The 25,811-nt window shown below is 39.1% G+C and overlaps 1 protein-coding gene across 1 annotated transcript in view; it reads left to right on the top strand.

Annotated features, from left to right (window-relative positions):
• SH3KBP1 (SH3 domain containing kinase binding protein 1) overlaps window positions 1-25,811 on the top strand; it is a 209,237-nt gene that overhangs the window by 165,937 nt on the left and 17,489 nt on the right. Inside the window, exons 11-15 of the mRNA XM_086482058.1 lie at window positions 6,486-6,587; window positions 10,468-10,519; window positions 14,354-14,434; window positions 16,859-17,021; window positions 22,131-22,216. Coding sequence (XP_086338184.1) covers window positions 6,486-6,587; window positions 10,468-10,519; window positions 14,354-14,434; window positions 16,859-17,021; window positions 22,131-22,216 — 484 coding nt within the window. The remainder of the gene's footprint in view (window positions 1-6,485; window positions 6,588-10,467; window positions 10,520-14,353; window positions 14,435-16,858; window positions 17,022-22,130; window positions 22,217-25,811) is intronic.

The following is a 25,811-nucleotide window of genomic DNA, read 5'->3' as shown; positions in this document are numbered from 1 at the left end:
ACCAGCTGTACTCCTATACTGGGAAGATGACTAGGGCTAGTGTCTTGTCAGTGTCAGTCTAGGTACAGCTGCTTCTGTGCCATGAGTGGAGTATTTGTAAGACTACGTGGTATAAGGCACATTGTGCTGGGGATTTTTGTTCAATCTCCACTGGCTTTGGCTTTTTTACGGTTGGATTGAGAGCACTGAGAGAAGGAACAGTACAGTGTTTGCTCTAATGCAAGAGCAGTAGTTCTGCTGCTAAGCGAAACTGTTAATGTAGGATACTGCGTGCATAAGAGACCAAGCAGTGTTGTGATATTTTCACCCAGAAGAGGAGGAAGCACGACTCCAGTGTTTTATGGCTTTTCTTAGCCAGTATGAGAGTGGCTACAGGTTCACTGAAATTGCTAAAAGGAGACTAAGCTATGGTCTTACGCTGTCAACCCTAGTTAGTATTTCAGTATATTTCACTTACATTCAGTAACAGTATGAAAAACCTGGGGCTCCAAATGGAAATTTTCTTTGCCTGTATGTTAAAAAACCTTTGCACGGCTTTTTCTGGTCTCCAGTCATGGCTCTTTCTCCCAGCCTTGCCCCGCTCTGCCTCTACTCTTTTAGTCACCACAGACAAAAGTTTCAGAGTGGAGCTGTGTTCTTATCTTTCTTGTCTTATCATCGGTTTTGGGTTAGTATTTTGTTTTCTTCTTTTCTGTTTTTTTAATATTCTCTTCTGAAAAAAAAAATCGTTTTTCTCGATGATCTCGGTGATTCCCTCTTACAATTTTCTTCACAGCTCACATGTCTCACTTCTGATTACATGAAGAATAGTTTTCTCCCTCATGTCAAGAAGAGGACTAGTGGGTTTTAGTTCACCTGTGTATACCCTTAAAATTATTGGCAACATGTTGACAAAAGCTAATTGTGTTCTGGTTTTCTTGTAGTTGCCATTTCTCCCACGTTTACACTTTCTTCTTACAATATTTTTCTGACTTAGTAAGAATTCCAGCTCAGGTTGACATTTTAGTACCTTATATATTGTGTAATAGTTATTTGTTACAAAGTTTAAAAATTCCTCCTCAAAAAATCCTCAACCTTTCTGTCTTCCTCATCACTATGTTTTGTCCAATTCTTTACCCTAATAGTTACTACAAAATAAAGGTTGCTAATAAATCCAATGTATTGAGTTTATTATCACTTATTTGGGATCTGTTGAGCTTGGAATTAGAATGAATGTTGATTCTGCCATAGAGATCTTTTCAAGCCTTCTTTCATTTTGCCTCTCCTCCCTCCCTTTACTTTGTTCTCTAAAAAGTCACTTGAATTAAATTCATCAGAGACAAGATTTTGAAGCAAAACTACTTCACTGGAAAAGAGGATAAAATCAAGATTTGTGTTTCAATGAGAAAAGGTTGATGTTTCCCTCCAGATTTTTGTTTTCTTTTGTTTCATGAATCTGCCTCTGCCTGAACAATGAAAACAGGCTTAGCAATGTGAACTGGCAGTGGATTTCTCTAAGGTATTTGATTGCACTGTCACTGCAATGAGTACATGAGTCTAGTCTCTTGAGTCAAGCCAATTTTTACAGTAGCTAAATGTTGGCTTAGCTACCACCTAACTTGCATGAACTGTAGTATCTGTCAAACACAATTTCTACTTTCTGGCTCTGTCTTACTTTTCAGTTTTGTAAATCTTTTGTTTTCCTTTTTTTTTTCTTAAGTTAAACTAAGATGTACTTTTAGTAATCGTAATACATTTTTTTCATAGAACTTCTGGAATATTTCAGCGTCTGTTTTTGTCTGTTTACATTGTTATGAGTCTGGCAGGATAACATGGAGATAAAGCAGAGATCCACTTGGTTTGTTAATAAATTTTGGAATATCGATACTGGATTGTAATAGCTTGACAGCTTTTGTATAAAATCTGCATTTTGAAATTACAGCCATTTTGCTGACATTGAACATGCAAAGATACATTAGAAAAGATAATATGACTGGCATTGCATGGCTGATGGTGATCTAGAAGTGTTGAAGCAGCTTTTACTCTATGCTCACAGGCAGCCACATTGTTTTGATCATATTGCCTTGACTATGCTGCATAGCTCTGTCATTTCTTAGTACTTGAGGCAGCTTGTGCAGCTGTAACTCGGGTATCCTTGTGTGGCAGCCTGTCTCATGATGAAGATGTACCTGCTACCAGCATCATACGTGGGCTTCCAGAGGTTGCTGAGGAATAGTGAGCCTGCTGTTGTGGGTAGCAGGAGGGCACCGCCGCTGAGATTCTTCACCAGATCTCATCTGTAGCTTTTAATTTCTGAGATCTCTTTCTGTCCTTTTGCTCAGTGACACAGAAGCCTCCTCTGGGAAATAAAGTAAATGAGAAAATTAAAAAGACATTGCCTAAAGTTTTACTTGCTGTATAAAAAAAAAAAAATGCAGCATGGTGGTTGGCTGCATAAGCCTGAGTGACAAGCTGGAAAGGAGAAAAAAGCGAACCCACAGCTGTTCAGGATTAATGAACGTGTAACACAAACAGCATCTTCATGAAAACAAATGAGCTTTAAAAAAAAGCATTGAATACAAAATTCGTGTGTGTTAATAAAATGAAGAAGTAGCAGTAAGATTTGTGTTTCCTAGGAGCGTAAAAAAATCCGACATAAAACCAATATATGTGATGTTGTGTGTTATGTAGTCAGGATTATTAGCTAGCACTAAGCTGTGCTATCAGTTGAAGCACAAGCTTTTAATCTCTGAACGCTTGAATTATTCTTAATATTTTTCAAAATCTAAATTGGGTCATAAATGTTTTGGCAATTTCAGATTAGCAGTGTAGGGGGTGGAGGGCATTATAAAACACGCCATGTGATAGAACAGTTGAGTGCACTGATTACTAGGCTGCGCAAGTAGATAGAGCCAAGTGGGAGGGTGCCTTCACATCAGGAATGAGGAGGGGTGCTGGCTCTGCGGTAAGAGTATCCTGCACAGCGCCTGCCTGTGCCATGCATGACTGGCTGATTATCTCGATCCTTCATGGAGCCCTGCATTCACTCCACGGATATTTTGAAAACATCAGCTAGTCAAGAATCAGCCCTGTTCACTAACAAAGGCCTGACAGTCTGACGGAACTGGTAAATACCTCCTAAATAACTCCTGGGAAGGTCTAGAAAGTGTAAGTGTCCTTGGTGAAGGCCACCCTGCTAAAGAGAAGGGAGAATGCAAGAGAAAAGCACAGATTGAGCATGAGAGAAAATGACCAGAAAAAGAATGAAAGGATTGTTCAGTGCCTGCATTTATAGATCAGGAACAGATTATATCAGAGTAAAATATTGAGATATCAGAAGGAGGAAAAAGAAAGATGCAAAACAGACACGATGCAAGAAACCAGGCTGTTAGCTTGTCTGTTTTGTTAGCATATACTCTATCTCAGGAGATGAGGTGGACTGCGTAAGTTAAATAAAAAGCCTAGAACAGAAAAATAATTTAAACCACACCCCCCCTCCAAACAGAAAAGCAGTGATCTTCTTTAATGCTAGTCTGTTTTCTCTCAAATATCAACCAATGTTTATGCATTATAAGTTACAGAAAACTACCGACAAGCACAGTCATTGTGAACAGTATTTTTAAGACTTCTTTTGGTATTAAGTACACCTCATTAAGCTAACTTGCATTATTCTCTCATCCCTGTAGCAGCTGAAACAAATGATATCATAGAAATGTAACAATAAGGCTGTTCTGTATGCATGTATTATCATGCAATCTTTTCTTGCCCATTCACATTCAGATTTTTTTCAGTGGATCCTCTCCCTATTTAAATTGATGTTTACATCTTCTAGACAAAGAAATACTCGTTTCCTCTTTTCTTTTTCCCCTCTGTACTTCTGTAGTGCATGGATTCTTTGTAAGCAATTGTCTTCAAAACTTTTCTAAATTGTGAGGGCATGCTATGATTGTTCCTAGGCAGTTGATGCAATGAAGATCAGAGTGGCAGTATTTTAGGGTCTTTCTTCGCTCATTTTGAATACTCATCTTGGAAAAAAACAACAGATCTGTCTTTTAATGGCTACAACAGTGACTGATTTGAGCATGTGTCATTTTTAACCCCAGAGCTTTTACACATACTGCCCAACAGGTATTTCTTCACAATCAAATTGTGTAAATAAACATTGTTGAGGCACACAGTTCCGCTTCGTGTTTTTAAAGCTATTTTCTCACACTACAAGAATGTTAAGATTCTGGACGCCTTGATCCAGTGCTGTTCTGGAGAGATGTTGCCTCATAGCATATATGAGGCTTGTAGTGTTTGGCCTGTTCAATTTGCTTCTATCCAATTTTTCTAGCTTTCTCTGTGAAAAACTGTTAGTGTATGTTGTTGCCTCTGCTTTTTTCCTAAACTGCCTGCCCACGCTTGCCTATTTCTATTATAGCCGTACCCCTCTGTTCCTTCTCGTCCTTATATTCTGCTGTTCCAGATCTACAGCTTTTCGTACTTTCTTGCTTTATTGAAAAGCAAGAAGAGACAGGTGTTTGTAATGAGCCAGCTTTGTACATTATCATGCTGTTTTCCACAGCCCAGATAAAGTCTTTGCAGGGAAAGAACCACATAGTTTCTGCAGCAGTGAGTGATGGAGAATCCTCACTGCAGGATGACCTGGAACAGTGACCATGTCCCAGGATAGAACTGTTAGCCCTACATCGGTACCACTGAGTATTTGGAGAACACAGCTGCTCAAATACAGAATCACAGAATCACAGAATGGTCGGGGTTGGAAGGGCCCTCTGGAGGTCAGCTAGTCCAACCCCCCTGCTAAAGCAGGTTCACCTACAGCAGGTTGCCCAGGACTGCATCCAGGTGGGTTTTGAGTATCTCCACGGAAGGAGACTGCACAACCTCCCTGGGCAGCCTGTTCCAGTGCTCTGCCACCCTCAGAATACAGAAGTTTTTCCTCATGCTCAGGTGGAACTTCCTGTGCTCCAGTTTGTGCCCGTTGCCCCTTGTCCTGTCACTGGGCACCACTGAAAAGAGACTGGCCCCATCCTCTTGACACCCACCCTTTATATTATAAGCATTATATTTCAACTGATCTCATCTGAACAGTGGTGAAATGTGATTTTTTTGAAAAGCAAAAGTACTTTATTAAATCAGGGAGAGTTTCCACAGGCTTGAATTAGAAATGTTACAGCAGGAACATCCAACATAGAATCATAGAATCATTTTTGTTTGAAAAGACCTTTAAGATCATCAAGTCCCACATGTTAAAGTCTTGAGCCGTTCCAGTGTGGTTCTGGTACCAGGACAGCTGGATATACCTAGCAGGTGCGCAGCCAGTTTGGTCAGTCCAGATCTGTAGCAGTGGTGCTGCAGTGGTTGCTTAAGGCTAATGTTGCCAGGTGATATGGGATCCAAGCTGTAAACCCAACTCTGTTTAGCCCTGGCCGTCATAGAATAGGGGGATCCCTGGTGATTTTTTGTCGTGTCCAACCCATGCAGTATTTGTGGGATTTCCCTTTCCCTCATGTCTCAGGTGCGTGATACTGCATGGCTCTGAGCCACATGAAGATTTAGGGCTACTGCTCAACAGGGTAGAAAGGCTGACCAGCCTGGTGCCGTGCCAGCTGCTAAAATTGGCTGAAATGGTTTTAAGACTGAGCAGACAATGGGTGACGTTTCCATAATTGTGTTTTGGAAAACAGCTGAATTAGTTCAACTACAGCTTTCAGGGAAGAAGAACGTGGGGATTCTCAACTGGAAGTATTCTCTTTTGCAAATACAAAAATAAGTGAACATGGAGCTTACCATCCAGGACACAAGGAACAATTTTAACCTTCTCTGAAATGGTTGTGGCTTCTATTACTGTTACTACTCATTACCGAAATAGCTGTACTAATTTTTTTGTCATTTAGACTTACTGATATAGTAGTTTACTTATTGAGAATGTTTAGCTATATGTTGTTTCGCGACACACTCTGCATTGTGCTGCTCAAAAATACTGCAGGAAAAGGTGATGCTTGATAGTGATCAGGTGTATAATGCCTTCCTTATTGGACTGTGAAGAAATTTAATAATCTCAAAAGGAATTCTAATGTGTCGAGCTTTTCTTGAAAGTATGGGAAATAAAGGAGCTTTTTTACCCTCTGGGATGTATGATGTTTAATTAAGTTACTGTCTTTCTTTAAAATGAAGTTAGACAGAAATAGTATCATACATTCTCAAAGTGCTTGGTGGTTTAATAGATCAAATGGTGAAATAGCATTTTGCTTTAGACACAGACAAGCTGTTGAGCTCTTACAATGTGTTTGTTGTTCTTTCCTAGCTGTTCCATGTGATAACGTGATGTGGGGTGATTACTGAAGTTTTTATCTGGTAGATTACCTTTTTTAACCTGGCACTCCAGTAAATTGTCATGTTCTTGCAAAAAGGCAGGACATTATGCAAAAGAGCACTTCAGCACACAGATTTGTTCAGCACACAAGCACACTGTGTTTTCATTTTGTTCTACTATTTTGTAGGATTGCATTGATGTGGGTTGGTGGGAAGGAGAACTCAATGGCAGACGAGGTGTGTTTCCAGATAACTTTGTCAAGCTTCTTCCTTCTGATTTTGAAAAAGAGGTAAGCAATGTATTCTTTTATTTTCGCTTTAGAATACAGAATGAAAGTGGAGTTGAAAGAAATTATCTTTCAGATGTGTGATTTTGACAAAGTTTTACTTCTAACTTAATAACAACAAAAAAAAAATCAAAGGAAACCAATTTCTGGGTTTCAAAGCACCCATGAAGAGAATATGTGGCACTCAAAGTCATATTATGGAGTTTCTTTCAAGGGTTTGATTGGCCCATCCAGTCAGTCCACCTCGACTATGTTGCTCTGAACGCCCTCTGTCCTGCATCCTAAGTTTGAGACAGAGAGGAACTGGAGGTCCCAGGGTGATTTGCTGAGTCAGATGATGCAATGATGACCAGAATTGTTAACTCTTCTCGCTTGTTCTCCTGGTGGGATCTGAAAAGTTAGCGTACTACCTGTGTGCTGATTGACAGCAGTCAAGCACTCTTCCAAAATGAAAAGGGTGACATTTTTAACTGTGAGCTTTTGGTATCTCAGAGGCATGTTTCTTTACCTCTTTCAGAATTATTAAAAAAGAAGGTATAAAATCTATGCAGAAGCTTTTTCAGCTTCTATTTATTTGAAAGAGATTGCCAAACAATATTTAGTAATCCTGCGGCTTCCTGGAATAAAGTAATGAATTACTTCCCCAAAAAGTTCATTCCATTTTTAGGAACCTTTTCAGTCATCATGGGATATTAAAGCTTGCAATCAGGCTTCTGATGAGTATTTCACAGTGACAGTGTAAGCCTTGTGTGATAAAACCAAGACTTGCTGACACTCAGCGTCAATCTTTGGCAATAAAATTGGATGCTAGAGGCAAAAACTAAATAACTTGGAAAGCTTAATAAAGCAACTATTAAACAACTCACAGAAGCTAACATGATAATTATTGAAAATGAGGGTAGAAGAGCAGCAAAAACTGTGGGAGATGAAAACGCAATTCCATAGCAGAGTGGATATCCTGGCTTTAGGCCTAAAAATAAAAGAAGGTGATTTCCAGAAGAGGCAGAAATCATAAATCGTAAGACATAATGAGCCTATTATAGAAGAAAAAAATCTTTACTCTTATCCATTTTTTTTTGTGGTCAAATTTATTCAGTCTTTTTAAACTTATTATATATCTTTAAGTGTTTTTTTCTTTAGAGTACAATGACTATAACTTGTAGAATAAATTAAATATTCAGGGACTTAGAAATTGAAGCTAGGTTTGCTGTAAATATGGAGAATAAAATTTTATTGATTTTTAAAATGTCACAGATCTGGCCACATGAGTAAGTAACTGGTAGGACTATAGACTGTCTGTCTTTGCTTGAATCAGTGATAAAAGGGAAGGAAATAGATGCTTTTCCAGTGGTTTTGTCAGGTATTTTCTCATGTGATCCAGAAACCTTGGATTCCATCGCATGATCTGAAAGTATTTGTTGCAGTAGTTTTTCTGCTTGTTGAACAAAAGCTTGGGATCCCAAATTTCCCAATCCTGATTCTTTTCCACACATGGCTATTTTTCCCAGGCCTTTTCTATTCCCTGCCCACTCCCAGTCTCCACCTCGCAGGTGGTGTCAATTACAGGATTTTCCCCTGAGCTCACTACCTGAGTCTAAATCACCATCTGGATTTACTTTCTAGCCCTACACCAAATATCTTTATCCAGCTTGTTTTCCTCTCCCCTCTCACTCTTTGTCCCTGCTCTGTAGTTTTGTTCTCTTCTTGTCCAACCAATCTGTTGGCTTAATTTCTCATCTGTCTCCATCACCTCCGTGGTTGTCTCATCCAGCCACAGACCCTTGTAATTCCTCCTTGTTTCTGCATGTTTTCCTCAGCAGTCTTCAAGCTCCTTCATGCTACCTCCTTTCTGATCTTTGTGTGCCTTTTTAAAATGACACATTTCCCTCTTCGGCTTCAAGTTAAAGCCACTTTGTCTGATGAACCATAGGATCCTTTCTGCTTTGTGTTTATCTAGATTAGTGTTTTAGTTTTAATCAGGAGTGGGATTTGTAGTGAATCTCTCACTTGTCCATCTGCACTTGCTATGCTTTGGTTTGCCTTAAAAACAGGTCTCGGGGGACATGAGCTAGACTCCTTTCAGATGAGAACTAAGCTAAAAGATGTGCTAAAGGAGTGCACCTCATATATTCCAGCTGCTGATGTATGGACAGTCAATGAGATCAGGCTCATGCCATTCCAGAATAAGACCCCAAATGTGTATATTGTGCTGTTGGATCCTCAGCACCAACTTGAATAGTTAGCAACCAAACTCCCGATTGCTATCACAAGAAGTTCATTGTTGCTGTCTTCTTTCCTTTCCACATTTTTCTGCACTTTTCTGCATTTAAACCTTGAACGTGTTGCCCAAATTCTTGTAGAAGTGTCCCTGAGAGTATAAGGGCCTCACTGTTCATGGAAGATGGCCCACAGCAGCCAGGCTAGAGATCATTCTGAGCTCCTGAGTTCTTGTCTTCTGTTGATGACAGAAGGTGATCTGGTTAGGATAAGGTGGGAGGAGAAAACTGAGGCTTGCAGGATGGCGACTCCGGAAATGTAAGCTGTAAGGCTTACTCAATCTGTGCAAAACTGGTACTTTTTTTGGCTAGATTTGAGAGAGATCACTGGGAAGGGTGAGTGGCAAGAGCACAACCTTCACAGAAAACCTGCTCCCTATCAACACTCAGACCAAGACTTGAGAGTTCTAGGGCAGAGGCTGAACTAATTACTGCAAGTGAGCGAAGCAATTGATCTTTCTTGAAAGTAGGTGAGCCATTTAGATATATAGAAAATAATAGGGAGGGGGCAGAAATCAACATGAGTTTGACAGAAAATATCAACTTAAATGACTGAAGTTTGGCAAAGCTATACATACCTGGAAACATCAACTTACAGGTAGTTCCACAGGACAATAATATAGTGACAGTGATTGTTGATCAATCTGTAGCAAAGGAAATAAGGTCCTTCTCGGAAAAAAAGGATAGACATATGAAGAAAACAATTATTAATTTTTACTTAGGCTTTATTCTCAATAATTCTGATTTTTTAATTTTTTTTTTTTTTTTAAAGTGAGGGTTGTGATATGTCATTTGATCTGGCATGGTGCTCCATTTGATTTTGTACTAATTCCAAGATATATATGGTGAATGCCAGTATGGGGGGTGTGTGTGTGTGTGTGCACGTACACACGCATCAACACAAAAGAAAAGCCACTCTTCCCCTAGCCTGCAGGTGAAGAGAAATGGTTGATTTGGTCATCATGTTTCTCAGCCATACTATTACAGATCTATTAGGAAAATGGTCATAACAGAGAAGGTAAAAGTAAAAATTACTGATGGTTGGAATAATTAATTTCATTTCACCAAACATCTAAAACTCTGATAGCTGTCTTTCACAACTGGAGCTGTATAGGTATCATACTGAGTGAATAAAATGTAATCTTTGCAGCATTTCCTATGTTCTGCCTTTTTGCCCCATTTATGAGGCTGAGAAAACACACTTCAGGTTTTGCCACATCTATCTCTTTTTTTGTGTGTGGGGTTTTTTTCCCAAAAATGGGTCAGAATATTTACAAGATTAAATTTTAAATAAATAGTTTCTTCGGTAAACCAAAGGTCATGTATTTCTCTAATCTTAAAGCACATGAACTGGAATTTTTTTTTTCCCCTCAGCAGGACATATCAATTGCAAAAGTAGAAAAATGCCATTTTGTTTGTCAATGCTATTTTCTCTCTTCAAATAATTTTAAGGAAGTTATTTCAGGGGAAATGTGTGACAGATTTGTAGTCTCAAGACTTGTATTTATTAATGTTAAGCATTATACGATTAACTCCAACCTTTATATAAATGAGACTGTTAACAGACATTTTGAAGCAATCTGTTTTCTTCTGTTATTAAATTTTAGAGACCGAAGAAACCACCACCTCCGTCAGCTCCTGTCATCAAACAAGGATCAGGTAAGGTGCAGCTGATTTTGTACAGCACATGTCAGTGAGCACATCTCAATCTAAATTAAGTGTATTCAAATTTATATGAATTAATCTGTATCAAAATTGATAATCAGGAGGTGTCTAGACAACAACTAATAAATCAGAATCAAATTACAAAAAAGTGATAACCCTGAAAGACTGTGGTGTGCTTTTTAAATGTATTGCAAGCAACCAACTGCACCATTTTAAAATAACATATTTTGCCCCTTAAATATAGTAAGTCAGAGCGAGCGTGATACTTCAAAGTTCTTCAGTCCGTTCCTTGACTAAAGTTTATTGTGTGCATGTCTTTGCAGTATAGATCAAATATTTTGGAGTCTGGTAATACCTGCAGGAGGAAACTGCATTCAATTCACACCTATGAATCTGTTTTATTCTAGAGATAAAGAGCTTTTTTGCATATCTATAAGATAACGTCAGAGAACTTGGCCTTAGTATAGTGGCCCCACCTGACTTGCAATCTACATCTTACAGATCTGCATGAATGCTGGAGCTGGCTGGTTCTATGCCATAGTTAAATTCTTAGTTTTCAGTATTTTATAGCCATAAGTGTAAACCAAAAGGGAGTTACCCTGAATCTGCTATGCAGATAGTGGTCTTGCAAATGTGTTAAGGGGCTGACTGTTTTCCAAACAGAGGATTGCTAGCAAAGCTGGTTTTGGAATATGTTAGACTGAATTCTGTATAAATACTGAGAGCTGAAACCACTTTCATTTGTAGCATTAAAACGACCTCTCAATACAAGTTTTCAAAAGTGCCTGCATGATTTCTTTTTTCAGTGAAACTTAGAGACAGTTAAGTTTCTACACACTTGACAGTTCTGACCTCACAAACCAAATTCCTGTTCCATTCATATAAAATCACGAATCACAAGGCATGGAATGCTCTCGGAGTTTTCATTTGTATTGCGGTTGTGGTGGAAACATAACTATGGCTGGAATTCTTTAATCCCTTAATTCCAGTTGGTTTGTTAAAATTCTGCAGCAGCACTACCACGTCCCCCACTGCTGGCGCGCATTAAAAAGCCAAAACAAACACATCCAATCTAGCCGGATCATTTTTCTTGTCACTGTGGCCTGTTCCAGCTTTCAGTGCTTAAAAAGTAAATTTCCCTCTCCTACAGTCTTGATCTATTAAGAGAAGAACAAGTAATACCAGTGTGCAACTTACTGTGAATCAATAGGCTATAATTTAACTACTTTGAATTTGTCAAGCAGCTCTTTGACTACAGGATTATGACTATAAATATTTGGTTTGCTTATTGACACCCATGGTTTATTCTCCACTCTGTCTTGAGACTCCTAAAAACATAAATTTGGTTTTAAGATCAGTAAGAGTGTCCAGAGAGAGCAGTATAACTTTGCCATCTAGTGGTGGTTGAATACTAGACATGTTTTAGTGACAGCTGATGTTACAGCCTGACACATTTTGTAAAAGCTTAATAAAACATTGTATTTCTTTCACTTTATACTCCTGTAATTAGAGAGTAGTGCTTTTAATATGTTTGTATCTGTTTGCATCCAAAGCATTAGTTGTGTCACCATAGCAGGATAATGTGCCCGTTTTCAGAAGGAAAAATGGATACATAAAGGGTGCAGACAATTTGATTATGGACATCTAAGTCTATGTCAAAGCCAAGGTTGTTGCCATTCTCTGTTTTCATACTTAGTTTTTGACAAGTCTAGGCTGATTAGCAACAAGAATTTCTTTTCATATGTAGAAATGGAAATCATCCTATGTTTATTACCATCCTGACTTCCTCTACTTCATCAAATTGTCACTTCACCGAGATAACACTGTATTTTACCATATCCCCATGTCAGGCCTTGCTGTGGATAGTAGGTAACAATTTCGAGTAATGTTTCTGCATATCTAACCAGTTGTAGTGTGATGAGTAAATTGAGAACTGTCAGTAGCAGCCTAAATAGTTAAATATCAGCATCTCTGATGCAGAGCATAGAATCGTAGAAGAGAATTAGACTTGGCCTTCATAGTACAAGCAACATAGGCGTAAAGGAGATGTCTAGTTTGTATTACAGTATAGCTGGAAGTTTGGCTGTATTTCCAAATTCTGCACAGCAGCAGACTGCTGTTGTGCAGGGCTGCTTCACAAAGGTGAAAACTGGAGAACCATAGTTAGGAGCACGAGTCCCTTACATAGTCACTGAAAAGCAGTAGGGATTTCACTGGGTGTCTGGAATAAGCAGTACACCTGCATCTAAACTAGAGGGTGGGAATACTCTTTTGAGTCCCTGCCCTGGGAGCTGGTACGATGTTCATTAGAGCTTCCTTGCAGGTGACCTTCTCCTGGCAGCTAAGGCAGAGTCATGGTGCCTGCCTGCGTACTGATTAATTTGGGTGTCACAGCCCAAGTAGAGAGTACACCTGAGCCTTGGAGCTCCTCGGTGTTTGTAGGCTCATTGTGTTAGACATGGTCTGAGAATGTCCTTCTGTGTGTTAATGGTGACTGTTAATCTTACTGTAATTAAGTGTGTAGACTTGTGTCTCTTTCTTTCTTGAACACACTAATATGTGCAAGATTGTCAGTATGTTGAATTGTGTTTAGGAAGGCTTTACTTGGTTTCTAGCAACATTTGTCCTCTCAGGAGTGAAGTATTTTTCATGGAATCATTTAGGTTGGAAAAGATCCTCAAGATCATCGAATCCAACCATAAAATGCCAATTCAATATTACTTATTGACATATAAGTGATACAAGTGTTGCCTGTCCAGCAGCACAATTGTATAAAGAAACAATGGCCGGTGATCACCACTGATGAGCAATTTGCACTGATGAGTACTGATTTCTAGGAACCAGTTGCAGAAGAGAGTTGCAAGAGCACATTTAGAAAATGTAAATGTACTTGAGAAATAGGATAGATGGAAGCAAAAAATTGCCTTATGTTCCCTGCCCTGCCTCCTCTGCCTTTCTTGGATGTTATATGCTGTAATTTTTATTGAAATACTAATAGCATTACCTAAAGCAGTTTTCATCACTACTCGGTTGAAATGGCATTAGCACCTAGTAGTTAGCCAATGCAGCAAAGCCAATATCCAATAAAGCATTTCTTATAATACAGGGACTAGAAGATTGCATCTTGCACGTGCCAGGAAATTTTTGCAAAATCTTCCCGTTGTTGGTGCCACAAGTTCCTATATTCCTTGTAGCAACAGAAGGCAGTATGTCAGGGTCTCTAGCACAGAGGCAGAAGAAGGGAGAGGCTTACACCTCCAGGCCAAAAGCTGTCAATTAAAATAGTCATGCAGAATACTGTCAGTACTACTGTTCTCATCATTCTAATATGTGGAGATGAACAGCTAGTACTAGAGGTGAAAAAGAGCGGGGGGTTAACTTAGTGTAAAAGAAGCCCTGTATTAAGTATTCTCTTGGCAGAAATGTCCACTTAATTGATGTATTCCTAATGATTCTCCATACTGTTGAATTGCTCGTCAGTTAAGTATGTGTACAATGGTAAAGGATCTATCCACATTTAAAAATCTGTAGTTATTGATTTATTTTTTTTTCACAGAATGTGAAAAATAGGCACAGAAGGTACCTGTTCTTCTGAGGTGCATGCTTTAGAAACTGTGAACCTGACTGTGAAAACATAAATATCCAATTGCCTTTTTGTCATTATGGTGTAAGCAAATACTTGAGACTGGATTTATGTTCACTTTTAGCAAGACATTTTCAAACTGGAAAATGTAAAAAGCCAAAGAAATTGCAGAATTAAATCTTACATGGCCGTATATGCTGGTTTGTTGGCTTGTTCAGAATTCCAGATTTTCCTTTCTTTGACAGGTACTACAGATCGAAAGCATGAAATCAAAAAGGTACCTCCTGAAAGGCCAGAATGTCTTCCTAATCGAACAGAAGAAAAAGGTACGAACTGTGCTTTCCTGCCTGCTCTCTGCAGAGAGACAGGGGAAATGGAACCAATGCGCATCCTCATTTCCCAGTCTCTGTTTTCATTAACTGTATTGTTTGGGTGTTTATTTCCCACTCTGATAGATGTGTGATGATAGGCATTTGGAAAGGATCTTATTGTTGCTTTTAGACTAAATTCAGGGTATTCAATAGTACCAATCCAGAGCTGTAAAGTCCTTGCAGGCTCAACTGAAGTCAAGGGGAAATACGCTCTCGGTACATAAAATGCTGTCTAAAGCTCTGTGCTCAGTAAAACCCGGGTCCTTGATCAAGATACCCCAGACTAGTGTGTACTTTTTTCTTAACAACTATATTCCTTGGTTCTCTAGTTAAAAGCAGTGTTGGTGCCTCACAGAGAGCTTTTGTGAAGATACAGTCATTAATGCTTATGAATCACCCCATTACCTAGTCACAAAAGTCATAGGCAAGCCTGTGGAATGACAAAATTCTGTCTTCAAAGCCAGGTTTGAACATTGCAAGAAATGGGGCATAGTACCACCCAGAGCGGTGACAAGCGAATTAAACTTTTAAAGGTTTTGTTGTGTTCATTGTGCATTCTGAATACTTTGGGGAAAATAGTTACATTGATTCTGAAATTGAAGGTGGTGTCAAGTTTCATACTTTTAAGTGGACTATTAGATTGTACAGATAAGTTTGTTTATGGGATTTCTTAACTTTTAAGTATTGGCAGTCTTTTAAAAGGCACGTGTATGCGCATGACCAAATGTATAATATGCAGTCATAATTTACTGCCAGAACATAATTTGCTTTGCACCAACATCTGTTTCTGGATATACGTCTTGGCGATCTGACAGGTGTTCTATAGCGCTTCTGCCTGTGTATGTTTACTTTTGGTTATGTGCGCTACTTCTCGTGGTTATCTTAGCAATAAAACCCTTTGCTTTCCAGTTTTGGATTTACAAAGCCAACTGTGAAAATGATGGAGGGAGTTTAAATATGTTACTGTCCCAGGGTATATAAATATCTGTAACTTTTCTAAATGTTGAAAAGAGGCCGTGAGAGTCCTGCCTACGTTTCTGGAGTACCGGGGAGTGGCAGGAATTGTTTGGTGTGGTGTAGCAACAGGGGTGGCACAGGAACGTTCTTTACACTGTGCGTTGGTACGCTGCCTAGCCCATCCCTCATACATAGTTTAGATTCTTGGACACTGATGCAGTACAAATTGTCATTGGAGTAAGTGTGTAAAAATTACACAATGTGCTGGGAAAGCTTCAATGTTACAGAGGACCCAACGATTGCATCAACTGAAAGTGTGCTGAAAAAGGGTATATGCCTGTGAACAATAGTCACTTACTGGACTGTTCCAAATCCAGTGTGGATTGTGTTTCTGGTGATTTATTCCATGATGCTCTCAGACTGAAACCTGGAACCCATTAAGCAATACCCTGTAACATTCCCAATACCTCTTACCTCTATACGGAGGTGTAATATTCACGTGTTTATTCACCACAAACAGTGCTGTCCAGGGAAGTGGGGTGTTCGATACAGAGAGCTAAACTTTGGTCCCTTTGAGAGTTTTGTCCTTTCTTTAAGAAGAATCAGGTTTCCTGTGGTGTGGCAAAGGTGTTTACATATTTGTTTTGTATTATGAATTTAGAGCATATTATTTACAAGAGTTATTCATGTGTATTATACTTTACATACTCACAGGCTTCATATGTTTGGCATTGGATATTAGTATTGTGGCACTTCCTAACTGTGCATAATCAGTTCTGCAAATGATCCAGTTTTTCATTGGCAAGCTGAAAAATTCATCATATAAGTCTGCGCTTAAAAACCTAAATAAAAGGTCTGATTTTTCCAAGGGCTTTACATCCTGCCAAGCATCACTAAATTTGAATGCTTGTGTTTTCGTTTAGCTATAGTTCACTTGGAACACACTTTTTTTTTCCCCCGAAATGGTATTTCTCTGTTTGTTCAAGAGGTCTTAAGAATATCCAACATAATCATTTTTGTGACCTTCTAACTTAATATTGTTTCATACTAGAATTTGATATAAGTTGTGCTTGTGGGAAGTTGTTCCGTATGGTATGTAATTTTTTCCATTCTTATCTTTTACACTCAGAAGTCAGTAAGTTACTAAAATAACAAATAGCATTCCCATTCAGACACTGCACACACATTTCAGCCATGAGGAATTACAGGCACAACAGGCAGGCAGAGCAAACAACTGATTTGTGGTATGTTGTTTAAACTAAAGAATGATTTAGGACAGAAGCGGAAGGGAGATAAGCTTTTTCTTTGTGTACAGTGTAGTTACAGATGAAGATTTCTTGTTTAATTGTAGACTTATGAGTGCAAATGAATTCCACTTAATAATATCTGTGTTCTTTTTTTCTGGAAATAATTGATTTAAAGAAAGATCAGAGAGAGAGCAAAAACAGTTAGACTTGCAGAAGCCTTCAGTTCCTGCTATACCTCCGAAGAAACCTCGGCCACCCAAAGCAAACTCTGTGAATAGACCCGGTACCTTGCCCCCGAGACGACCAGAAAGACCAGTTGTGCCTGTGACTCATGCAAGGTATTGTTTTTCCTCTGTCCAGTGCTTTTGGGTTTAGTAGAAAAACACACATTTCAAGAATTGAGATTTTACAGTGGATGTCACAATTTATTTCATGGTAAACTGTATTTAAAGAAAAAAAGAAAAGCGTTCTAGTCATCTGGCTGGATCATAACTGTCTTCTCAAGAATAACAGTCTTAGACTGTTTATTATTAGTTCACTTCTATTGATGAACACATGTTACTGCAACATCATTGTTTCCGCTGCAGAGTATGTGGGAAATATCTGCATCAGTATGTTGTGCTGATGTTGGCTTTCTTAGTTTTACCTCAAGTTATTCCACCTTAGCTGGGGCACTAAGTCTGGGGCACTAAATCCAAGCAAAACCTTGAATTGTACTGAGGAACAGCATTAGACAATGCACATTTCAAATACTCTCAGCTTGGTTTCAGTCTGTTTTCTTTGATCGTTTTAGATCAAATTTTAGCGAAGTACATGTGTCTTCACAGACTGTTCGTTAACCTGGTGCCACTGCAGAACACTGCTGTTGAGTATTTATGCTCTAATGTTGGTTGTTATTCTATAGTTACATGTTGCTCTTTATCAGAGGTGGTTACAACCTTTGAAGAGCACTGAGAAACTGGACTTGCCAACACATCTCCATTTAATCTCTGCTAGAGCTTGGAAAAGTGGAGGTTGCAGAAATTAAAGGCCTCACCTGTAGTCCAAATCAAGTCTAGATAGCTACATTAGTCATCAGGTTGTGCCCTGTAGACTTCCTTTATGCCTAGTGGATAGAAATAGGTGAAAACCAGAAAAAAAGCAGTTGCCTAAAATGGACAAGCTGCACATCTTACAGAAATACTAGCATATAGGCATAGAAATACTTTTACTGTTGTACCGCTAGAAAAATTAGCTGCCATTGAACTAAGTATACTGACAGTGAATTAAATACCAGAACAGCGTATAGAGTAGAGTAGAATAAAATAGAAATCCTAGAATTGATTCCCCTCATTCCTCCACATATGGTTCATTGAACAAATGCTCTCAGTGTGAAAGCTGAGACTCATAAAATCAAAAAAAAGGTGCCTGGCTCGTGCTGCCAGTTTCGTCTTACTGAAGTGCCTTGGCTGTGCATCTCTGAGAACTTACCCTTCTATCCAGGTGGTACTGCAACACTTTTGGACTTCTTGGCTTTGAACATGCTTGCCCAGTTGTTCCAAAATACAGTCCACACCTGCTGGTCACTTGGGCATGCTTGGAAAAGCAAGTATTTGCTATGACCTTTCGGTTTAGCTAGGTGATGTCTTCTTGGCAAGACCAATACATACCCTAGTGTTCAGTTCGCTGGCTAGGTGTGCAACGGCGTAGCTAGTCTTTTGTTCTGTCCTTTGCCTGGAATATTTTAAACATATTATAAATATTTTAAACATTTAGAGTTGTGGAGGGGTGGTTTATTGCTCTTCTGTTTTCCATTTTTCTAAGTGCAAAATTGTGTAAAGAAACCATGCATTTTTAAAGATACTTCGGGTTTCCTGTTAACAAAGTGAAAAACCAGATCTAAACGGTAACCCTGTTACGTTCTTAATTGTTCAAATTCTGCTACGTCTAGCACAAAAAAAAATGGTTTGTTCTTTTTATCTAACACTATTATATTTGAAAGAATTTTACTTGTAACAGTAGTTAGATTAAAGCTTAGAAGGAAACGTGATTTTTAAGGTAATGATGATGCATGTTGATGATCACAGTGCTAGCAGTTTTCCTATGGATTTCTTTATCAGCTAATTCAAATTAATGGATTCATCTCATACAGCTGTTCTACCTGGTAGGCGCTAACTCGTAAGGGTGTCATAGCAAGAGGGCAGAAAGTTCACATAATGAAATAATTAATGGAATAGACTTTGAATTACTTGAATAATTAAGAAATGTGAAACCTGAAATGGAAGCAGTCACTTCAGTAAAGGTATTTTGGTTTTAAATCAGTTCAGTTTAATGAGATAGTAAATATTTTTAAGACCTGCTGGTATCCCTTTCCAGAATGTGGAAAACCTAAGGCAGTTAGAATAAAAATTGAAAAAGCAGATTTTTTGCTGATGTGTCATGGTTTAACCGCGGTGGGCAGCTCAGCCCCCCACAGCTGCTCGCTCGCTCCTCCGCAGCGAGATGGGGGCAAGAATCAGAACGGCAAGTGAGAAAACTCATGGGCTGGGATAAAGACAGTTTAATGAGTAAAGGAAACGCTGCACGCCCAGGCAAAGCAAAACAAGGAATTCATTCACCGCTCCCCATGGGCAGGCAGGTGTTCAGCCATCCCCAGGAATGCAGGGCTCCACCACGCGTGACAGTGACTTGGGAAGACAAACGCCATCACTCCAAATGTCCCCCTCTTTCTCCTTCTTCCCCCAGCTTTTATTGCTGAGCACAGTGTCATATGGCGTGGAATATCCCTTTGGTCAGTTGGGTTCAGCTGTCCCGGCTGTGTCCCCTCCAGCTTCTTGTGCACCCCCAGCCTGCTTGCTCTCAGGGCAGCATGAGAAACGGGGAATGCCTTGACACTGTGTAAGCACCCTTCAGCAATAGCTAAAACATCCCTGTGATATCAACACTGTTTTTGTCACAAATCCAAAACATAGCACCATGCAGGCTGCTATAAAGACAATTAACACTATCCCAGCCAAAACCAGTACATGATCTTAGGGGGAGAAATTGCTGTAGTTATAAAGTAAGTCCCATGAGATTTCCGTGGCAGCTGCTGAGCAGGAGAGGGTTTTTTTTTTCTGTTCTGAGCAAGTGACTTGCATCTTATTCATCTCACTGACTTCTTGTGGTGATGATTGTTTTTCCGTTTAAGTATAATCCTCCTTCCTTGGAGGCAGGTTAGGGCTTCACGGGCAATAGGAGAGACAAAAACCATGTGGGACAGAGAGTAGCTGTCAATTTGCTCCAAAGGCTTCACAGCTTATTGAGACATACCTGTGATTATACAAGTTACAGATGAGTCAATTCTCTGGAGTAAGCAAGCCATAAAGACCTACAGAAAGTGTATTCTTACAATAATTCTAAACCAATCTGTGTCCATGCTGCTGCTAACAGGGGCAGGTTCCCTCTCCTGGCAGCCTGTTCCTGCAACCTCCGTTAGCACCAGCATTTGTGCAGCCGTTCAGCCATATGGGTCAGGGAGTTGCTCCAGATGGCAATTAATCAGTTTGCAGTGGGATTTCCATTAGTGTGGGGTTTCTTTCAGGCTGATCGTCTGTCTGATCAAGCTGACAGCCTGTCTGCATGGGCACGAGGGGAGAGAGGGAGACGGTGTGACCAAGAAGGGATAGCTCCACTCCTTTCACAACAGTATGGATGTAGATTGGCATAATAAGCCTGCTGATTCTTTTGACAACAGAGTTGGGTTTTTTGTGGAGTCGCTGTCATATATCTTGGTATCTTTTGTAGTCAAATGGTGGATGTTGTGACTTTCAGGCCTAAATCACACCATCTTAAGAGTCTTCTCCAAGACCATACACACACATTTCCTAGAGCGCTTCCAACTCACATGGTGCAATCAGTTTGCTTGAAAATATGTGTGTGCAAAACAGAGTATGCAGTCAGATGCTCATTGCCCTATCAGCCAAGACACTATGTTGCTTCTTATAGATTTATAAATATATAAGCAATTTTTTAAAAAAGATAAGAAAACTAACTGATCAGGTAGATCACTTGGAGAATACCCTTATTTATTAATTAATACATTTTTCTGGGAATGTGTTAAATTTCCTCTGTTTTCTTCCTGGTGCAGACTGCCTGCCATATTGATAGCTGTGTAGGACTAGTTTGTTTTTCAGGTCATAAACTGGTTGTCTGTCCCTTTTAGTTCATAGAATATTTGTCATCCTACCACAGTGTTTAACTGGATGCACGTTCACTTAATCTGTGATTTCCTCTGGTTTTTAACACAAATTTTCAGGCTCTTTATCCCAGCCTTCCTGAAGTCTGAAATAGGGTTTCTAGCCACTTTGTGTTTTGCTCGTAAACTGCTGCCATGAGATGAGGTTCAGGCCATCTGTCATCAGCTTATGGCATCAAAAGCAGAGACAAATGAAAAAATCAGCAAGATTCAGGAGCTCACTGTGTGTTTTACTGTCAATGGCTAATTATTGCTATTCATAAAAATGTGCATCTTCCTGGGTTGTTTCAGGGACACATCTATATTTTTACCCATAATTTGGGTACCTTATGTACATCATCATTCTTAGAGCACTGGGCTGGGAATAGTCATTGTGGAAAAACTATGATATTTGTTTGACCTGATAATGATGGTAAGTACAATTGATTGCATTAATTGTACAGTTGTTATCACAGTAAATGTCACAGGGATTTGTCTGTGTGACCTGTGCAATGCCAAGCTACTCGCCTACCACTGGCCCTTTTATAATTAATCGTTTCAGTAGTCAGATTGTTTTGGTAAACTTAAGTAGTTGTGGGATAGAAAGTTCTACAAAGACAGAATAATTCTGTGGCTTATGTTTGATCTCCTGATTTAAAAATAGTTCCTCTGCATAAAGTATCACAACTCTTGACACTTGCCTGTTGCAAAGACATTTCAGACACACTAGGTGATCTTGGTTCCTTAGACCTATGGAAACGATATCCATAGTCTAATCTCATAAGCAATGTGCAAAAACATGGTGGAATTTATTATGAGTAAGTACTAGGAACAGCTGAAATGCATGATGCTAGCTTGAGTTCTCTCCCTTTCTGCAGTATTCTAGATTGTCCATCGCTATGGTTTATGCAAGCCAATTCATTAGGAAAAAATAACAAATAAGATGTTGAAGAATGTCCCTTTGCCCTTAGGTTTCCTTCATGTTGAGATGCTGTGAACATCTGAAGAATTATTCAGGACACTACGGTGTCTAAAATAGTCTTTTTTGACAGGTGTTAAGGAGAAATGAGATAAGGTTAATCCATGCAGCATGTCTACTTACTGGAGATTGCTCTGACACTTTGCTATTACTCCGGTGCTACAAAGGCAGAATATTTCTCCCTCTTATGATTAACTGCAAGTTAGCTATCAATTTACTGTAACCCACACAAAAACTGCAGTAAAGTGTCTCCTCTTCTTGATCCAAATGCAGGAGTGATAGTCCAAAAGTGGAATTAGTGGGCAGTACAGTATCCGGCACTCTAGAGAAAGACTCCTCTGAAAGAAGCAATGACATCGGTAAGTTATAGTGCTTTTTATAGTTTGCCTAAGAAATTTATGCTGTAAATTTCTGCTGTTCAGTGACTTTGTTATGATCCAAAAGGCAGATTGAGGATTTGGCAGTGAATGTCAGTGCATTTATATAAAATTTTAACTGCAGGATTAAAGGATCGTTTCTGCTTTACTTAAAAAGTTTCGTTGGGGTTTTCTGTTTAAAAAAAAAATTTAAAAGGAGGAATGGTGAGCAATTTTGAATAGGAGGGCTTTTGTTATTTCTGTTTAAATGTCTGAAACAAGTGAGAAGGCCAACGATAAGAAGTCAGACTTGTTTAAAAAATGTAATATTAGTGCTGCCATATTTTTAAGGCTGCAAAAGATTGTGGGTTTGGTGCCATTAGCAATTTTTACAGTTTCCAATACAAAGGAATAGAGACCAAACTGAGGCCAATCTGAATAAATTTTACTGAAAACACTGATTAAAAGAAGTCTAGGTTTCTCTTATTTATGTTCTTGCGACACAAACAGTTTAATCGGGAAGTCACCTGGAAAGGAGTAACGACAGGTTATTCTTCTGTCTTCTCTCGCCCTCCTTCCTTCTCAAGTTCTGCAGTGCAGGAGAGATGTTTTTGCTGGAGTGGGTGCTGCAGTAAGTGGCACTTGGAAAGCAAGGTGCTCTGACTCCTGTCCCAGGGCTGTAAGCAAAATCCGCAACAGCCATCTTCTGCCTCTACTTAGAAATCCACCGGTGACAGCTGCTGCTGTCGGTCTCCTCCGCTGTCGCAGCTGTGCCGCGAGAGACCTGTGTTCGTAACAGGCAGAACCAGGGTACCCTGAACGTGTAAGCATTGCTACCTTTCCCTGGCGGCATTAAACGTAATTTCAGTGTGGTGGTTTCTACCCAGGCTGCTTTATTAGTAAATCGTTTCTGTAATGTCGTATACTTTCAACAGCCAAACCTGCCTTTTCTTCAGACTTGAAAGCAGAGTTTTAAGTTATAGATGGATTTTAATTGCAATGTAGCAATAAAATGCTAAATTGATTTCACATAGGTTTATGAGCTTCTCAGCGTCCATATGTCTGCTTATATTTAACCTTCTGCTGTTGTAGTTTCTGATAGTAACATTCTTCTTGAGAAGCAAGTGGTTTGTTTTTTTCCAGATTTTCATTTGGGGGCTAAACATGGAAAGTTAGAAGCTTGGGATAAATTGCAATAACATTTTTATTGTAGAGATTAATATAAAGGATTGGTATGGAAATACAGTCCAATTCTACCATTTAGTGTTTGTTATTCATATTTACAAATTTGCTTCAAAGCAAGTAAGCTTTTGCTTACTTGAAAGAGAAAGCTATGACTGCACATAGCATGTAGTGGTCTGATGGAAGTAAACTTGCTTAATCCTTCTGCTTGTTTCCTTTGAATCACTATCAGAATAAAAGCTTAGAGTGTTTTGTACTTTTCTGTTTGTTTTTTTTTTTTTAACAACCTATAAAAGGCTAGGTAGGAAATTTGATTTATAATAATTTTTGTTAATGTCCAGAACTTACGTGGGGTTTTTTGTATTTTTTGTTTGTTTTTTTAAATAGGGAATAGGAGCCAACAAGAGTCCATAAACCAAACCACATACACAGCATGTTGCAAAGGGTTTAAAAGATGACCTCCTGTTACCACTAACAAGGAGAACCTATTGAGCTCAAGGATAAAATAGTGTGAATATTTAGATAGGTATAACTTGATAGGGTCAAACCAGAATGGCATTTACAAGGGCAAATCATGTCCTTCTAGCCTGTCAGACAACTCATTAAAAGAAAAAAAGAAATAAATTAATTTGAAATGAAAGTGGACCTAAAGATCATAACTGTTACAGATTTTGACAGCTCATGTAAAATATTGTTAAAGAAATAAACAGCCTTTTAAGAGAGGGTAGAGCAATAAATTAAAACTTAATAAGCCAAAACAATTCACAGTGGATTAATGTCTTTTACTATGAGGAGAGGTCTGGAGTTCAGGACAGTTTATGGGGCAGTGTAATTGGAAAGATTTATGATAAATGTGTTAAGATTTTTTTTTATTTATTTACAAAGACAACAATGGGTGGAAAAATCTTGTGGCTACATGAGTTATTAGTAGAAATGATGGACGAGCAAGTGGAGATGTCCCAGTGTATTCCAAAACACTGATGGGTCAGGCAGTGTGAGTCCAGATAACACTTAACTGTGGTATGTGTTACTGGCATTGCTCCAGTCTCATGTACTCTGTGGGGAGGGCAGCCTCAGCTTCTCCGAGGTTCATCCTTCCAGTCAAAATGGATCTGATTATATCTAGTCATTTGCTGTCTTTTTGGTAATCCAAATTCACAACACAAATTAAAGTGGACCCATGTGACAGACAAGGTGGGGCTTAGCAGTAGCCTTTGAAGATGGAAGTTAAATGGCCTTTGCAGCAGCTCGGGTGTAAGGCTGTTCTGGTTCCTGGGCTTCTCTTTAGTCATCCATTAGCCACACCACCACTCCCAGGCACTTAGAGCTCCCCAGGAGGAGAGAGGAAAAAGCAGCAGCCAGTTGCAAGTTGCACCCATCTTTCGTGCTGATGTGAAGTACTGATGGTGAATCGTGGACTGAAAATTAATACTACAGCACTCTCCTGGCTTTTTTGCACTAGTGATATCAAGCTGTAGAATGGCTGTCGCTTTCTCAGTCCTGTAGCCAGTCTAAAGCTCTTGTTCTTTCCTTCGAAGCAGAGGGAAGTACAGAAGCACTGGCAAGACAGTTTTGGTTATGAAAGCAAACCTTACTAAAGCTGGATGGAGAGCAGTTTCCCATTCTCTGAAAACTTCTAAAGAATTTCTAAGTTGGTTCCTTTTATTTATCATGATGAGACCAAAACCTTTATGTTGAGAAAGGAGAAGGTATGTGGTCCTTCCATATGCCATCTTCCAAAACCCAAGCAAGTGATCAGCAACAACAAAATCAACAGTTGAGAAGCAATATGCAGCAGGGACTTGGGCAATCCAGGTTCAAAACTTGTATTCTGTCTATAGACCCTATTCGAGATCATTGTGTCAAACATTGCTTGTTTCGGAAGTGACATTTTTCTATTTATTTTCTAAGTAATATTCCACGAGTGGATCAGTGTTGTCTAACCAGGAAACCCCACACATTTAAAAACACCTTTAAAAACGTTCTCACCCAGCTTTACCAATGAGGAAAGTCAGAAGTGCTTGAGCAAGGCTGAGGTGATGTGTAATACCGTGCATAACGTTGTCAGTTGCATATATAAAAAGTTACTTTTGTGTAGACGTTAGTGCATGGCTGGATTTCACTAGCATGTTCTGCAGAGTTGTGACTGGACATTTAAATTTCTTGATGATACTACGGCACTGATTGCAATTTTGCAATTTGTACTGACAAGAGCAAGTCCTGTTCAGCAACATCACTGCTGATTGTAGATATAATGGCAGTTACTACCACTGTTGTTCATGCTTTTGTTTCTTTCCATAAGCCTTAAAAAAAAAATTGGAAAACTAGCCTTCGAAATATATTATTTAAGAGGAACCGTTCCCCATTCCTCCTCACTTCTTCTCTTGTTTTCTTTCTCCCTGTTTTCAGTGATGCC

Source organism: Leptosomus discolor, chromosome 1 (genome assembly GCF_034619465.1).
Source record: "Leptosomus discolor isolate bLepDis1 chromosome 1, bLepDis1.hap2, whole genome shotgun sequence".
Classification (NCBI taxonomy): Eukaryota; Metazoa; Chordata; class Aves; order Leptosomiformes; family Leptosomidae; genus Leptosomus; species Leptosomus discolor.
This window is presented reverse-complemented; position numbering and strand designations above follow the sequence as displayed.